Raw genomic sequence first — 17,999 nt, 5'->3', positions numbered from 1 at the left:
TCCCCACACCTCTCCCCTTCCCTCTGCTTGCATACATAACCCCACACCTCCCCACACCTCTCCCCTTCCCTCTGCTTGCATACATAACCCCACACCTCCCCACACCTCTCCCCTTCCCTCTCCCCTTCCCTCTCCCCTTGCCTCTGCTTTCATACATAACCCCACACCTCCCCACCCCTCTCCCCTTCCCTCTGCTTACATACATACCCCACACCTCCCCACACCTCTCCCCTTCCCTCTGCTTGCATACATTCCCCACACCTCCTCACACCTCTCCCCTTCCCTCTGCATACATACCCCACACCTCCCCACACCTTTCCCCTTCCCTCTGCATGCATACACAACCCCACACCTCCCCACACCTCTCCCCTTCCCTCTGCATGCATGCATACCCCACACGTAACCACACACACTCCCTTCACACCTCCCCACACATACCACATACATCATATACACGTGAACCACACACACATCACATGCACACATAAAGCACACATGTATCACATACACAAATACATAAACCACACATATCGCCCATGTATAAACCACACAGACGTTGCCTATGTGCACATATAAACCAAATCACACACATGCACATATAAACACACACCATACCCCCCCCCATACATGCTCCACACTGACTTTCCATATAAGGTGCAAGCTCACTGCCAAATGACCTACAAATAGGAGGTCTAGACTAGCCCAAAATTTAGGGATCCCTGGAGGACAAGGGCAGATGCTACATGAGCTAGATTGAGAAGTTTCAAATTTAAAAACAAGGAACCTGTGGAGATTTGGTAGGAACTTGCTGTGTGCACATTGATGTTTTAAGGAGATCAACCTGACAGTGCTAAGCAGAATATTGCAAATAGAAGGCCCCAAGTGGCAGACAGTCTGGGGACTGGCATAGAAATGTTAATGGATTATATGGGGCGCCTGGGTGGCGCAGTCGGTTAAGCGTCCGACTTCAGCCAGGTCACGATCTCGCGGTCTGTGAGTTCGAGCCCCGCGTCGGGCTCTGGGCTGATGGCTCAGAGCCTGGAGCCTGTTTCCCATTCTGTGTCTCCCTCTCTCTCTGCCCCTCCCCCGTTCATGCGCTGTCTCTCTCTGTCCCAAAAATAAATAAAAGTTGAAAAAAAAATTAAAAAAAAAAAAAAAGAAATGTTAATGGATTATATGTGAGTGCTATATGCTTTGTCGTTCACATTATTTACAAAATTACACTCCACATTTTCTGTAATATGTATTCGTTTGCAACCAAGATGAAAAACTGAACAAAACCTGTCTAGGCTCAGCACTGTTTTGTCCGGCTCTAGGATGAGGGCAGTAATTTGAGGATTGCTCAGTGTCTCAGGGTCTCCTGCTTATTCTTTAAAATCCCATCTGAGGTCCTCTTCCTCTCTCTAGACTTGGGGGTCATCTTTTCCTGCCCTCCTGCCTTTCAGCACCGTTAGTACATAGCGCAGGCTGGCCATGAAAGAGGCACTCAGGAAACATAAAGGTAGAAGGATAAGTCAAAGGATGTCGAGTCTGGGTAGCTGTGTGATTGGTGGTGCTTTGGAAAGAAATGCAGGATCTTGGGGTGGTAGCCAGTTTGGGAGGAAAGGTCTGAAGTCATTTTTAGGTGTCCTGACTTTGTCATTGTGCGGAAGGAGACACTGAGCTGTTACAACAGACAAAAATGAAAAGAAAGCCCTGGGCTGGAGAAGGAGTGCTTTTTACTTATTTCACAGAGTAGACCTGATCCTTCCCAAGTGTCCTGTGACGGATTAACCGCTCCGCACACCTTCCTGTTTGGGCCCTCCAGGGGTTTCTAGAGCCAGATTGGGCCAGGCACGAGGCGGTGCCAGGAGGCTCCCTCTACACCTCGCCTCTGCATTTAGCGCAGCGGGTTTGGACCGGATGTGCTGGAGGTTGCACATCCACAGAGCCTGCCTGTGAGCCCAGAACTGGGGATCAGTGAGGTCCTGGCACCTAAGCCAGCCCATGTGCACGTCCCCCTTGGACGGTCAGTAGCGCCCTGACCAGAGCAGCAGGGAGAGTGGGACTTCCTGTTGGTGAAGTGCCTCTTAACCTCTCCCGGGTCTCCTTGTTGGAACGTTTGTAATCTGGATTCAAGAGCATAGTCCATTCCATGTGATGTGTAAAGTGAATTAGGGAAAATACATTTTTACACTGAAATCAAATTCCCGGGACTCTCTGGGGCAGAGGTGTTAGTTACATAATCTTCCACGGGTTGAAACTTCACGCTCTTTGGAGCCACTGTGTCTTTTCCTTCAAAGAATTGCTCACAGGCTGGGCAGGATAGTTTCAACCAGTGAGCCCACCTTCTGGTGCAGGAATAGCGGGTAGTTAGGTTCACTGAATCCCCAGCAGAAGATCTTTTGTGTGATGTTGAACCCCAGCGGCCTGCCCATGTTAGAAGCAGCCGGTGGCCCTCAGACCCACACCCGCCACCTCTTTTGTTCAGAGTTGCCCACAGGAGGCGTGAGTGTCTCTGCGAGACGAGGGAGCTTGTCGGTTTAACCACCTCCTGTACTTTTATGTACTTTCATTTCAGATCATCAGGAAAGCCCTTTCTGAGGAAAAACGCGTCTCAACAAAAACATCAGCTGCAGACCTCGTGACAGAAACGGATCACCTTGTGGAAGGTTTAATTATTTCCGAGCTGCAAAAGAGGTTTCCTTCGCACAGGTAGGTGTGTTCATTGGGAAGACACCCTAGTAACATGCTGCCAGCGTCTGACTCGGGGTGCCAGGCCGCTGGTTGCTGGGAGCAGATGTGAAACAGGGAGCCTTACAGTCTGCCTCTAAGACAGCGTGGTAAACACACAGTTGTTTTCGTTCATCTTACTGTCATCTTGACGACCTTCATGTCAATATGTTACCTTACAAATACCAAGAAAGGTCCACTTCCTATAACGCACCCAGGGGAAGTCTCTGCCGTCCTCGGCTAAGCCACTTGGCGTATTTCTGGAGGGACTTGTGTCTGCTTGGTGACCCCATGCAGACTTTCCAAGACGGGCGCGGCCCCAGGTCCACTGGCTGATGGTGCGCCCCTGCCGGTCCTCAGTGATGCACCCTCCTGTGCCAGCCCAGACCAGCAGACCTGGAAGGCTGCTCTCCACCTGAGAAGGCCCTTATGAGGACTCTGCCCTCTTCTCTAGAGCAGAAGTTCTTAACCTTTCTGGCATCACCATGTGGAGAATCCAATGCAAACCACTAATTTTTTCCTCAGAAAAATTCAAATATGTATGCGGCATTTTGCATCTAGCTCCAGGGGAACCCTAGACCTCAGAGGAAGACTACCCTTGAACTCTGAGTGGGGCTTCTCAGGCCCTCCTTCACCTCTGGAGTTCCGCAGAAGAGAGTTGGAAAACCACTGCCTTAGATGAGAGGGGTCTTTCTCCTCACAGAGGAGACTAGAATAGGAGCTCTTGGATTTCTGGTTGTGGATAACTGTGATTGTGGTAAGGTTCCATGTTTGATGGGCTTACACAGCAGAGACCTGGAAGGTGACCTCCCTGAGCATCCATCTGGCACAGGGTGGGTGCAACAGAGTTTTTCCCCTGTGAGTGATTAAATGAAAGAAGGGACAAGCCAGCCTTCAAACATACCTCCTTTTTTCCCTGTTGTTTCCTCCTAGCTGGTTAGGTAATCTCAGGGTCACCAACTCTCCTTTCGAAATTCTCTCTGCCAGTGGGTCACGTTTGTTTTGTTGACACCCTTTATGTGTGACCGTCTGTTATTTCCTATTTCCTTATTCAGTGTGAAGTCAAGATTCCTAACATCTGTTATAATATTTTTAAGCTCTAAAATGTTTATGATTTTCTTTTAACATTTTGAAATATAAGGTAAATGACAATGCCAAAAGAATTCTATAGGTTGCTTTTATTCTTTGAGAGGAAAAAGGCTGCAGTAACCAACCAGCTGTTTGTGGTTGAGGAACTGTTTTGGTGCTTGAAGTTTCTGTGGTATCGGTCCAGGTGGCCGTGGCAGAAGTGAGGGCTGGCTTGGTTATGTGGTAAAGGCCTGGAGGTCACTGCAAGACCAGACATATTGACGTTATCAGGGCTTGGCTTCTGGCGTATTTCAGTTAGAATACTCTTGCCAAACTGAATTCTGAAATCACATACCTATTGTATGTGTTGGCAGCAATTGCTGAGTGGTTTGGGTCCACTCTTGTGGATTCATGTCAATATGGGGCATGGATTCCATTTGTACAAGGTATATTTAAATCTTCATTGCTGCATATCCCAGGAGAAAAGTCAGTGTGTTATATGAGTGATTGTACCTCCTTCCGGCCCCACCATCCTCCCCCGTCCCACTTGACCCTGCAGCCTGGGGTTGCCTGGAGATCACCAGACTCTGAAGCCCCTTTGGAAAAGCATTGACCCAGGGCAGTGGACCCTACCTAGGGTGTACTCCAGGCCCACCTGGGAGCTTCTCCAACCTGCTAATGCCCGGCCTCCATCTCTAAAAAGCCCTGGGAGATGCAGATGCACATATCTGCCCAGGAATCCGTGATTTATAGCGATGGTTCCCAAACTGCCCCCAGCTGGTGCCAGCCAGCCTGTGAGGGAAGAGATGTGGCTGCCCAGTGGTAAGCCCCGGTGTTTTGCCGCTTCCTTCTCAGCTCTGAGGGCACCACCAGGACTGGGGGAAGCCTGGATGTCCTGCTTCTACTCTGCTCAGTTTGCCTAGAAAACTCAAATAGATGAAATCATTTCTCAACATATCTATGCCAAGTTTGGTGTGGGTTTTTTTTGTTGTTTTTTTGTTTTTTGTTTTTTGTTTTTGTTTTTGTTTTTTTTGCTTTTTTGCCAGTGACTAGGATTTAAAATAATTTGGGAGCACTTAGTTATATTTTAGATCACAGATAAATTTGCAATGAGAAAAAATGGCATACACATTATAAAAAAGCATATTGTAATTTTTCTGCATTCAGAGCATTTAAATATATCCCTTAAATCAATTAGCATAAAGTTGCCTATGATTCTTATTTAGGAAGGACTCCCTGTTATTCTGAGCTTATGCTCATCCCCATTTTATGTCTTTTGTAAAACAATATTAAAGATATATTGCACCTGTTTGTTTTTAATAAAATAAGTCTACCTGGTGTAGACTCGGTGGTTTTATTATTTTATTGTACTCATTTGTGAAATCCAGAGTCTGGTCCCTTAGCTGGAAGACAGGAGTATGCTGAGCCAAAAAACTGTAAGATTGAAATTTGCTACTGCCCGCGGCTTTGGCAAATCACCCCAGCCAGTTCTCAGGGTCCCAGCCTTCTCATCTAGGATGGGGCACCCAGCCAAGGTCATCGTATGGTGGTAATGACAGAAAGCAAACCAGCAGGTTAAGGTTGACAGAGAAAGCACAGTATTGGCATTGACTACATTAGCCCAGTCCCCATCCAGGCCTGCCTTTGTTGGGTGCCTAAACCTGTTTTTAGTGAATGATTTTTGAGTCAGATCCAAGCTCCACAACTTTGGAAATCTTTAGTAGCATCACTGAACCATATTTATATACACCTCGTCCTTATCCCTTGTGTCTGGGTTGGCACAGGTGAAGGGAGGAGAGCAGCTTGAGCTGCTCAGTGCACCCAGCTGCCTCCTCTGTCCCAGAATGGGCTCCCCTTGGTGGGACACGGCCTCATCCATCGTGGTGACTCCTTTGCCCTGCAGCATGCCCAGTATTCTCTAGACTTGGAAAATGTAAATTCCTGGCCACCACTGGCTAGACACTCATTCCCCACCGCTTTCCCACCGTGTTTTGCCCTGGGTACCCATTGTCCTCGGGCAGCAGAGCCTGCTGCGATGCTGGCGAGGCCTGGGAGCATTAATTGGCTCCCTAGTCGACCAAAGGATGACCCTGATCTTGTCACAGAGTAGACAAACTAGCCAGGGGAAAAGGGCCTAGATGCCCTTGGCCATCAAAATTATAGGAAGGGTTTGTTAGGACTATAAGAAAAAAACGGTAGTTGAATTATGCAGCAGAATGTGTCATTCTAATCTGTTACGAAGCTTTGAAGCTTACCCCAGGTGCTGTTTTCGTCTTGTACATTAGCTGGCTTATGAAAAGGCCCAGGAGCTCCCTAAATTTTAGGTAGATTGTTTTTTTCCTACTTATGTTATGGATTTTATGTAGCTGTCCCAGTGCTTTTACTAAGATCTCCATAATTTCACACCTCCATGTGTCCAGCTTGATGTCCCTGTGGAGAGCTGAAGAAGGTTCTCTCCCATTCTTTAGGTACTAGCTTCCCAAATGAGGAAAATCAGGTTTCAGTGAATAAACTACAGCTCTCCTTACATACCAGGGAGGTATTTTGGATGCCTCAGAAGAGTGGACATCATCAAAGGCCCTGCCCCAAAGTGCCACCTGCAGGCACAAAGCAAGTAGGGAGGTGACAGACACTCCTTGCACCTCTGTCACTCGGGCAGCTGAGTAGAAAAGAAGAGAACTCTCAGGCATGAATAATCAACTGCAAAAGTCTAGGGCTCAGGATGATTACTTTGAGAGATTCCTACCAGAACTGCTGTGCAGAACAAAAGCTGTGTCAACAGAAGCATTGTGGGTGCTTCTTTCAACAGGCTGCTTGGTGACCCCCCCCCTAGACCATGTCCGTCCCACCTCCTGTCCCTGCCTGTCCTAAGAAGCCCCATTGGTGCACTGCAGGTTGTGCTCCCTGACTCATGTGTTAGCTGCCAGTCCTGCAGAGATGCTCTCTCCTCTTCCTTCCTGGGAGACCCCGGCAATTGCCCCTCCAACTCTAGAAGGTACCCACTTCCTGCTTAAATCAAGTTTAAAAAGGAAGAAAATTCCACATTTCTCCTCGGTTTCTGGGAATTTATATTTGGATGTGAGTCATTGCCATTTCTATCTTGACCTTAGTAATGCCTTCTCACTGCTTTATGATCCTTGTGCCCAATTGAAGATTTGGCAGTTGGTCCCTATATGTATGTTTTTGGGGTGTAGACCCTTTTCCTTAAGACCATAATCACAAGCCATTACATGGGAGGAAAATCATGTAGCTGTAGAAAAAAGGCATTGAAAAGGGATTTAATTCCTTAACTCTTTGGCTAAGAAAACTGGCAGAGCTAATGCTATGCCTGATCGTGACTCTGTGTGCACATCACCTGCCTTCCTGCTGCAGTCAGGGCACAGTCTTCACTGCCCGGCCCCACTCTACCCGGCTTGGCTCCTCTAGCATTGTCTTTCACCATGCCATGTCTACCATCTAGACCTACCTGCCTGGATCACATGATCCAGTGACCCAAAAATCCTGTGGAGGGGGGTGGTGGTAGGGAGGGCAGCTCCCAGCAGGAGGAGGGGACCAGGAGCAAACAAAAGCAAGGAACTTGCATCCCCTGCCTCTCTAGATTGTAAGCCTCTGGGCTCAGACTGTGCTCACCCAAGTTTTCTCTGCACTGTGACCATTTTTCAGGGTGTGGGTTGTGGGTTCCTCAGGTGTCTCACTCAGTGCTTCCCAACCCCAGCGCCCTGCCTCTCCCACGTGGGTTTCTCCAGGGGACAACAGCTGGGGGGAGGGAAACACTAACCTGAAAATGACACACATTCATTCGTCGTATACACTGACAGGTTTCAGATGCTTTATCCAATAGAGGAGGTAGATGACTCTGTGCGTGCATGTAGAGCATGAGTTTCATAATCTGTAAAATGGAAAATGATGCTCCCAGAGTTGTCAGGGGACCGTACGAGTTACAAGGCGTGTGTCACTGCTGTACTGACGGAACCGTGACTTCAGAATGCACAGCACTTGTTCTTCCTTGAGTGTTACGGATCAGGACAACACTTGAAATGCAGCTAGTGAGAGTAAAGAAATGACTTTTCAGTTTTGTGAACTAACATTTAATTGAAATTATTTAAATTTAAACAGTCACATGTAGCCAGTTCGTACCGTGTTGGGCAGAGCAGTTACAAAGCTTTCCAGCTCCGCCTTTTTATTTACAGTATGATGTCCATCTCGGCCGCAAGTTCACTGCCACATATTAGGGCGGATGCACAGCTCCTCTGGAGCAAGTGGTTTCCGGGAGCACTTAGAGGCCAAGCTGCTCTCCTGCTCTGCTGCCTGAAGACCACGACTGACAACATACCAGATGCCACAGGAGGACAGGAAATGTTTCTTGTTTTCCCTTCATTTATCCTTCTTGATAAAAACATACTGTATCCAGGCCCCCTTTTTCTCTAGTACGGACATGTGCATAGCATGAGAACCTGATAGAAAAACCCTCCACAAGGCCTTGCGTTCCCACACAGAACAAGTGTTTGCTCAGCGCCTGCTGCGGACCAGGCCCTGGCAACAAGGCCGAACACAGGGCAAAGGCCCCACTCCTGGTGAACCTGGGCTTGTTACATGACAGTTGGAGACACATACCAAGCACTCCGTGCACCAAGCCCTGGTGTGTAAGCTTTAGAGAGGGTATGTTCTTTACTCTCGAGAGCGGCTCCAGGAGGCGTAAGCAGAGGCTGGCCCTGCAGGGACACCGGCTCAGAGGTGGCATCTGTGGTGCATAAACCAGTGCCCAAATGCCCCCACATGCTGTGCCGAGCCTGTGTGGATGGATGGAGGGCAAGGAGGACAAAGGGAAGAAGTAAGGGTGCCTTCCCTGGTTCTTGGTCTGAGCAGCTGGGTACTGATGGTGCCTTTTGTTGAGCTAGATGTGAGGAGGGACAACCAGGCTAAATGTTGAGATGTGTTTCTCTTGTGCAGGTTCCTAACAGGAAATAAGTGGCTTGCTCAAGTGAGGATGGCTCAGGAGGGCCTGTCTACCGAGGACTAATTATAGAGGAGGGAGCTGGGGACAGGGGCCCACTCTAGCCAGCGCAGGGGGTACACAGCCTCAGTCCTGGGCTGCCCGTGTTCTTATAGGGTGCGTGGGTCGCAGAGCATGAAGGAGAAGGTGTGGCCCACCCAGGGCTCCTGGGCCAGAGACCAGGGTGGAAAGGGCCTCTGAGGAGAAATGGCAGCTCCTGTGGAGCCCGAATGGTGGGTGGACACAGTTGTCACCTTCTCTGCAGCTCAGAGGAGGCCAGGCTGGGTACAGACCTGGGAGGTGTCATCTGTGGGTGACATTCAGTGTCTTGGGTCCAGTGAAGCAGTCCATGCCGGCCACAGCATTACTGGTGGGAGAGCTAAAGCCTGAGTCCTGGGTCCTACTCCCTGGCCAGGATTCCACCTTCTCTTCTCTATCCTTTGTCTTCAGCCTTTTCTCCTCCAGACTAAAGTTAGAGCAGAGTTTAGCTTTGTGTTATAAAATCTGTTCCCTGGTGTTCTTCTCTCTAGTATTTCTCCACCTGACCCACTCACACTCCTTGATGCTTTCCCAAAACTCCTATGTTGAGGTGTCACTTCGTGTTTTCTAAGTCCTGCTAAGTAGGCTAGCAGACAGAAAAGCAGATGGTCTCTTGTAGACTCTGCTTCTGATTGACCCAGAGAAACCATAATGAAATCTCTCTGCTGTGTCTGCTTTGTCTTTAATGGGACCGGAGGCAGTTTGAAGCGCTTTGTCTTGAGTTCTTGGCGAGTTTTCTCAGGCTGAGCTTCTGTCCGCTACAGGTTCATTGCTGAAGAGGCTGCAGCCGCCGGGGCCAAGTGTGTGCTCACCCCCAGCCCCACCTGGATCGTCGACCCCATTGATGGCACCTGCAACTTTGTGCACAGGTGAGCATAAGCACGGATGACCCCCATTCCGGTGCCTAAACTGTCCTCAGAGCCCTCCAAGACTTTGTCTTTTCCAAAACAGCATTTTTTGAGGCAGGAGTATATAAACTTCTAGTAGGTTGATAGTCTCATTAAAAAGGTGATCATGTATTGATTTTTTTTTTAACTTTTTAAAAAATGTTTTTTATTTATTTTTGAGACAGAGACAGAGCATGAGCAGGGGAGGAATAGAGAGAGAGGGAGACACAGAATCCGAAGCAGGCTCCAGGCTCTGAGCTGTCAGCACAGAGCCCGACGCAGGGCTCAAACTCACAGACTGTGAGATCACGACCTGAGCCAAAGTCGGACGCCCAATCGATTGAGCCACTCAGGCGCCCCTATCATGTGTTGATATTTTTTACAATAAGGTTTCCCATATTTCCTTCTTTTCCTTATTGTGAAATACTCTCAGCATGTAGGAAATCTTCATTTGTTTAAAAATGTTGTGTCTGCCATCTTTAAAATGTTGGTTTAAATTAAGAACCCCTTAAGGAACCCCTGGAGAAACAAGCAGGGTTATAAGACAAGTGTGTGCAGTCCAGCAGCTGCAGGAGCACGGGTCTGGACAGCAGTCCCTGAGGGGTGGCCTTCCAGAGCTGTCTTCAGAGGTGGGAGCAGACCTCATGCTACCGTGAGGTGGCTGAGGAACCCACTGGCAGCGGGCCGGGCCTAATCTGACTGAGTAAATAACAGCCAAAGAGCACTCCGTTTCAAGGAGGTCAGAGAGGCCCTTGGGCAGAGGGGGAATGAGCTGCAGAGCTCGGGGAGGGGATAGGGATGTGGCTTCTGCTCCAGAAGCTCTGACCGATGGGATGGGCATCAGAGCTGTCCAAGGACACAAGGGCACTGAATGTGACACAGTTTCCACAGACGGTTGGTTCTCTGACGTGAACATGCATAGGGCCCCCGGAGAGCTGGCTGGCACAGGTTCAGGGCCCTGCCTGGGTCCCCGTCCAGGTTGGGCAGCCCATGGATGTGCATTCCTCACAGGCATACAGGCAACGCCAGCAGTGCGGGACCACACTTCAAGAGCCCCTTCCACAGATGACTAGGAAATACTCTGTTTCCTTATGTAAAGTGAAAAAGCATGAGCACATCCAGACTGGTGGGGTGGGAGGGGCTTTCCTCTGTGTTTTGCCTCAGATAGTGTGTTTATGTGTAAGTACTTAAAGTAATCCTGATCCATCATGTTAATCATCGTCCTTTTCTTAACCCCTCACTGTGGGTTATCTTGAGAATTTAGTCTGTCATACCCACACATTGCCTTTTGAGGCAATGGAATAGTGCCATCTGGTGACAGCAGCAGTGTCACCAGCCTAATTTGAAGCACGACAACCCCCCCACCCTGGGCAGGAATTCGCATGGAGCCTCGGTCTCCCCTTGTAGGTGTGTTTCACTGAGTGGAGCTTCTGTTCTTCTGTCTCACTTGTGATTGAAGTGTGCTGGTAATGGGGACAGGACGGGCTGAGCCCCATCGTGTGGTGAAGGCCACACATCCACCAGCGGGCCTCTTCTGGGTCCCAGTGGTCCCTGGGCCACACAGAACATGGAACCAGATAGACAGCTTGGAGGAGAGCATCATTTGGAAAACCAGCTGTGGTGCTAGTCGTCAGGTTCCAGGACACCTTCAAGGGCCACAGCGTAGTGATTCTTGTGGCCTAAAGACATCGGACGCCTTTGGCCACTGCAGCTCAGATAGGATCTGTTCATTCTCGTGTCCAACAGTGTCAGGGCTGAAGCATGTGAGAGAGAGCTTTCTGAGATACCTAAAGTGGAGCCTGGCGTGCCGTGTACTTGCTCAGCGAGCCACCCGCCAGATGGCCACGCCGACTGCTGCAGCCTCAGTCAGGGCTCACGTCCGTGTGGGACTGGTTTCATAGTTTTCCTGGAGGTTAGTAGTGCCTAGCTTCTTCCTACTTGCTGGTAACCTCTGCTGATCTTCACATAAAAGAGAGATTATTTCCAAGAGGTACAGCAGCAACAACAAAATCATAAAAGTGAAGGCAATCTGCGATGTCACAGCCCGCCTCTGATGGCTGTGGCCCATGCCTGCATAGGACCCAGGGTGAGGAGGGGCACAGTTGTCACCCAGACCTGGCCTCTGGGTGGAGGCTGTGATGCCCCCTCCTGGGGGCCCCTCCTCACCTCAACTGGGACGTGGGTCTGGCCTTTTGGGAGGTCTCTACTGTCCCTTATGTCTCTGAGAACCAGCAAGCTGATTATTAAAATACCTCTCAATTGGGTACTCGATGGTCATTGTTGAATTACATCAGTCTTACATGACTTTCAGAATACTGCTTTCTTTCAAGGTCAGCTATCTTACAACATGGTCAGTTAAGCCTATTTGTCTTGGAAGCAGTTAGTGAAGTTGTGGGAAGTAATTTTTTAAAAAAACAAACCCACCCACACTGTATAAAGTTCTTTCTGTGCCTCCAGCGATGATGCTACATAGCCACACAGAGGTTCCTAAGAGTTTGCATGAGACCATTTATATTTTAGAGTGTAAACCATTCTGTTTTTCTTTGCAGATTTCCCACCGTGGCAGTAAGCATTGGATTTGCTGTAAACCAAGAGGTACATGGTGGGTGGGTCCCCCCGGCCAGTGGTCCTGAGCCCCTGGGGCCTGGTTTAGCACCTTCCTTTTTGGGTTCCATCACAGTACTCCTGTTTTCCCGTCTTTGTCATGTGCCTTAATCATGACTAGTAAATTCAAGCATGTGTTTTTCAAATCCAAGAAAGTAAACAAATGAAAACTGGTTTTGGGGTGTGCAGGTTTGGGACTCCATGGCCAGCCCACCCCCGTGGTGGCTGACCCTTGTTCCCACCATGGTCTTTCTGTGATGCTGCTGGAGAAGCATGGAAAGGGAAGTTCTGAGCAAATGGTCCACGTTAGTCTCCCTCTGACCCCTGGGGCGTGTGACCTAGTCACACACAGAAGAAACTCCTATTTTTGGAGGACATTTTTAATCCCAGTATTTCATTAGTTCTTCCTCATCCTTCTCTAGCTATCAGCATGAGAACGAGACTGCTGCAGGGTTCCCATCACCCGTAGAGCTACGCAACGTCACAGGACCATAGGATGCATAAAGGCGTTAATCAACTTAAGCAGTGACACTTAACACTTCCTGTGCAGTCACCACAGTTATATTTAAATAGGACGGGGGGTTCGTATTTTCCAAAAGCAGCCCTCCGCCAGAGCACTGTTTTCTCTTCTTTACCCTCAGTGCCAGCATCAGTTCTCTAGCATGGAAACTGAGAGAAGTTTGTACCCGTGTAACAGTACTAAGGTGAAGATACCTAAAATTTTTGAAATCTGGTTAAGGAGTTAACTTGTCTGTCTGTTAGGTGTCATTGAGACCGAATAGGAGGCTGAGCATTAAGCTCAGAGGGTGACGCTCATGACCACGTGTCAGTAACTGGGTTTGGGGGACAAAATGCTGTGGGCGGGCAAGGTCTCCAATGGCAAGGCCCGCAGCCCCGCTGGGCCCAGTGCGAGTGCTCGCAGGTGGTCTGGACTTGTAGTAGAGGGCTCTGGTCAAGGGGAGCGTCCCAGCTTTCCTCACCCCTCCCTCCTGCTAGCAAAGGCCTCCAGGCCCCCCAACCACCCCAGGGGCACAGGGTCTAGAGGCCCGTGTGCTTCTAGGACTACGCTTGTTTGGGAACCCCCTGAAAGCCAGGGTGAGGGGTAGGGAGGAAGATAGTGAAATATTGCTGGAAGGCCGACTGAATGATCCTCCCCAGAAAAAAACCCTCTTCCTGCCTTGCTGGGGAGTCCATTCCACTGTGGTCGAGCTCACCCCGGACTAGCTGAGACTCTCCCAAGAGATTTGGCCTGGGTCTCTCTTTGTTTTCCAGGGAAATGAAAACATGGCCAGCCCCCAGACCACACACACTTGCTCCTGTCAACCCCAAATAGCGACCAGTTGGTAGGAGAAAGAAGACAAAGCATGTGTGTGTAGGGCAGCGTTCTGTCCCACTCTCACCTCTTCTTTTTACTGTACCTATGGGAGGCTGCCGTCTGAGGCCGAGTGGCTGCAGTTTGGCACTCCACCTGCACAGGGACACGCCCCTCCTTGGTGAATCACCTCTCCCTCTCGGCCATCCTTGACTTGTGATTCTGTCATCAGCTTTACAGATGTATTCCTAATTCTTCACAAGTCAGCAACTTTGAGGGCTTCTTGTGAGGATTAGTCACGAGTAGCCTTCCCCACCCTCCACCCCCCAAAACCAAGGCCTTTCTGAAGAATTAAGTTTTTTCAATGGCTTTCAGTTACTCACGCTTGATTATGATGTTAATTTTTAGTAAAGCTATATTAGTGTTAGTATATTTTAAAGCATGTCATTTTCAAAAAGACATGTCCAGTTTTGAATGGAGACACTAATGTTTTTCAGTTCCCTTTTGTGAAGGAGTTTCCATCACACTGGTCATAACACCAAGAACACCTTCCCCTTTGAATTACTGTCTTATTTTCTGTGTCAAATAAGCGAAGCATTTTTGTTTTCCATCCTGCCCCTGCACCCCACAGCTGGAATTTGGAGTGATTTACCACTGCACAGAGGAGCGGCTGTACACAGGCCGGAGGGGCCGGGGCGCCTTCTGCAACGGCCAGCGACTCCGGGTCTCCGGGGAGACAGGTAGGGCCTTGCATGGCTCGTCTCAGGTCATTTCAGATTGAGAAATGTGAATGGAAAATGCCAGAATCACCATTCTAGGAGACGGTGCTGGAAGTCCCCTGCTGAGGGTTCAATTTCTTTAGGGACATTGTGTCTCTGATGACCTGGAAATCGAGCCAGTTCTGTGTCTTAATGTTTTTGTGGATGTGGCCAGGAGCTTTAAATAGTCTCATTCTGTTTTACACTCACATCTCTCATCTTCCGTGCTCAGAGAGACCCAGTCACCAGTGTGGTGTGGTCTCTAGCAGTCCAAGGACAAGGGCAGAGTCAGAAGCATGCTCTGGCCCTCAGAGCGTCCAGGTAGACATCAGTCATCCGGATGTCACCAGGGCGACGTCAACCAGGTGCAGTCTGTGGCTCACCGAGTGTGGACTGGCTGCAGTTGGCTTCAGGTTCTGTGAGAAGACGGTGGCCATGGGAATGAGCTGTGTGAATCTGTGATGCTTCCACGCACCACAGCTGTGTCACCATTGGCGCTACTCCTAAGCAGAACCTCAGGGACACCCAGTAACTTTTATAAAGTGGCTGTGGCTACACTTACACCGCACAGAAGCACGTGTCCTTAACAATATGCTGGTTTAGGTTTTTCATGGGCTTTTCCGCCCTTGTCTCCCACTGATTAAATCCGTGATATTTTATCGCATTGTGGGACAGGTACTATAGAGGCAGAAACAGAAGAAGAGCCGCAGCCTAGAAGCAGCTAGATAGGAGAAGACTTTGAAAGCTCCCTCATGTCCATGTGTGAGTGTGAAAAGGTAGAAAAGTGCAGTGGCTGCTAACTTGGAACTTGCACATCTCTGCAGCAGGACGTCATGAGGTACCCTCCCCGTCGTGGCTTCGGTCCGTGGGTGTCAGCGCTCTGCCTTTCTTCATGGTCTCTAATTCTTCTGCCTTTTCTTCCTCCCTGGATGGCACCTGGGTGCCTAGATGGCCTCAGAGGCAATGAGGAGAGTGAGGGATGACCCTGCCTTCCCACTGCTCCTCACTGAGTGAGAACGAGTTCTCCAGCTCTGATCTGCAGCCCAAGGACAGCACTGCCATCAGGGAGCCCTTTGTGCCTGGAGCCAGCAGCCCGGCCCAGTGAGGAGCCCAGGGGGGCTCCCTCAGGGGCCTCTGAAGGTCACAAGCATGCCCAGGGAAGGGGAAAGGGAACATCACACGAGGCTTCAGACAGACATGGGACCAGCAGGACATGCTAACCAGTTACTGCTTCTGAGTCCCAGGGAGATTCCAGAACAGCCTCCAGCCTTACCCCATGCCTCCCTCTCCCAGAGATGTTTTGTTTGGCTGTGTAAAAAGAAGCCCTAATTGTAGGTACACATGCCAAGAGGTAACCACTCAGGCCAAATTGTGTAACTTAGTAGTGAGGAAGCCTGTCATTAAACATGCTTACGTGAACTTTGCTCTATATTTGTTTGATTAGAACACTCGGCTCCATTCACACACACTTGGCTTCCTGGTCAGCTGCCTGCGTGGCTCAGTTGTGCATGACTACTTCCTGTCCTCAGCGGGGCTCTCAGACCCACGTGGGGCAGGGATGCTGGGTCACCTCTACATCTGGCCCAGCATTGGCCCTCCAGCTCCATGCAAGCCCTGTCATGAACCCCCTCTGCAACACAGCTGGGGCTCCCACTTCTCTCAAAACTGCCCGGGTTCTGGAGCTCCTTTTTAAAAACCTGACTTACAAAGAGTCCGATGTGCTGTTTTCAGTGCTGGTCATTTTGTACTCACCGGGTGACTGGATTTCTATGGAGGCAACAGAGCAACTGTCTGTTTCAGTCCCAGTTCTGCCACCTTCACTGTGAGAGCCAGCTGTCACTTAACCCCCCCACCCCCGGGCCTCCGTCCTCACGTGGTTGGTGGGGTGGTGATGACGGTGACTGAGGACTCAATGCGGTTCTACAGAGAAAGCACTCAGTTAAGTCCCCGGCACGTGGTACCCAAAGATGAGCGTTGTTACCAAAGGAGAAAAGACTTTAGTCTGCACAAGATCATTAAAGCCCATTGTGAGGATCAGGGTACGTTTCTGGAGGAAACAGGACACCCACCACTGATCTTTCTCCTTCTCTTATTTCTATTACCTTTCCAGAATGACTTCCATTCACAAAGTAAAAAGCAAACAGAACCATATCAGATGGCGTAAAGGATTAGATTGAGGCCAAAGTTTCCTTAGTGCCTTTTTTTTTCTTCACTTCCCACCATGCAGAATTTCAAACATATACAAAGTAGAAAAAGTACAGTGAACCCTCATGACCCACCATGTGTCCAGCATTGTCAATGCAGCCACCCCTGCTTCATCCATACCCCCACCCAATTCCCACTACCACGAGCAAGTCCCGGATTCAAATCCCAGACTTAATATCACTTCTGAGTCAGCATTTCAGTATGTATCTCCAAACATACACGCGATTCTTTAAAATGCGTTATTACGTATCCCTCTAAAAATTATCAGTTATTTCTGAAGTCATTAAATATCCAGTGTTCAAATTTCCAGTTGTTTCATCCTGTGGAAAACAGCTTTTCAAAGCCCCACTCAGTTCTCAGGGTTCCTTGTGGCTCCTGGTCAGTCTTTGTCACTCGCCTTCTCCGTGGACAGAGCTAGGAAGTTGTTTTTTAATATAAAAAAAATTGTGAGTTCATACTGGTGTTTTTAATTCATATTCATGACTAGAAAGCTGTCTGTCTCCCTAACTCTTTGGTCTGTGTCTCCTCTCCCCATGCTGGAACCCGTATGCGCGGGGACTTGGGGAATGATAAATTCAGTAATGTCACACGATCACTTTTCCTCTTTATCCCACAACACACAAAAGATACCAGTTTCTGAATAGCAGTACTAGCCAGCTGTCAACAAACTGTTCCCCAAAGCCCTTGCAAGGATGTTTTTCTGTTGCTTCGTATTGTCATTTGGAGTCTACAAAGTGGTTCTTTACTCCCTTTGCTTATGAGGATAATCCCTTAGATACATTTGCTGCACTTTGCTTTTAATTTAGGAAGATGTTTTTAAAAACTGATTTTGTGTTTTAACTATACAGAAAGCTACATTGTTACAGAGTCAAATCTATAAAACAAAGTGTATTCCAAGAGGTTTAGCTTCTGGCCCTGTCCTTTACCCTATCGTCTCCCTCCCCCTTAGAGATTACCATCTAAAAAGTGGTTCCATTGCTTATTTTAGGTGTACTTTTTTTTTCTTTTAAATAAGCAGCTGCTTCATTTGCTTTTATTCTCTGTTTTGGTATAATTTTTGGTACTTAGAAAGGTTTCTATTTTTGTTCCAGTAATTTCCTTTATGTAAAAATGCTTCCATTCTACCCTACTCCTCTCTTTTTTGGGTTACCGTTATCAGTGACAATACTTAAGTTAGCTTGTAACTCCTCTTCCCCCTCCTCATAATGTACTCCAGTATGATTAAAACACGATAACCTTTCACTCAGTTACGACAAGGCAGTGGCTAGCTTATTGTACTAGTCACACCCTCTCCTCGTTACCTTTCCACCTCCTGATGGTTGTGCGTGTGTGTCGACAGGGCAAGTGGCCATGCGTATGATGCTGTCACCCAAGAACTATCAGTTAGTGCATAGTCTTGGTTCCACGAGTAGATTAGATGT

The 17,999-nt window shown here is 48.8% G+C and overlaps 1 protein-coding gene across 1 annotated transcript in view; it reads left to right on the top strand.

Moving 5' to 3' along the window:
- The window catches only part of IMPA2 (inositol monophosphatase 2), a 46,774-nt gene that overhangs the window by 13,663 nt on the left and 15,112 nt on the right, over window positions 1-17,999 (top strand). The window contains exons 2-5 of the mRNA XM_043558261.1: window positions 2,561-2,694; window positions 9,577-9,681; window positions 12,249-12,294; window positions 14,247-14,355. Of these exons, the coding sequence (XP_043414196.1) occupies window positions 2,561-2,694; window positions 9,577-9,681; window positions 12,249-12,294; window positions 14,247-14,355 (394 nt within the window). The remainder of the gene's footprint in view (window positions 1-2,560; window positions 2,695-9,576; window positions 9,682-12,248; window positions 12,295-14,246; window positions 14,356-17,999) is intronic.

Source organism: Prionailurus bengalensis, chromosome D3 (assembly GCF_016509475.1).
Source record: "Prionailurus bengalensis isolate Pbe53 chromosome D3, Fcat_Pben_1.1_paternal_pri, whole genome shotgun sequence".
Classification (NCBI taxonomy): Eukaryota; Metazoa; Chordata; class Mammalia; order Carnivora; family Felidae; genus Prionailurus; species Prionailurus bengalensis.
Note: the sequence above shows the minus strand (reverse complement) of the source record. Positions and strands in the feature narration are given on the sequence as shown.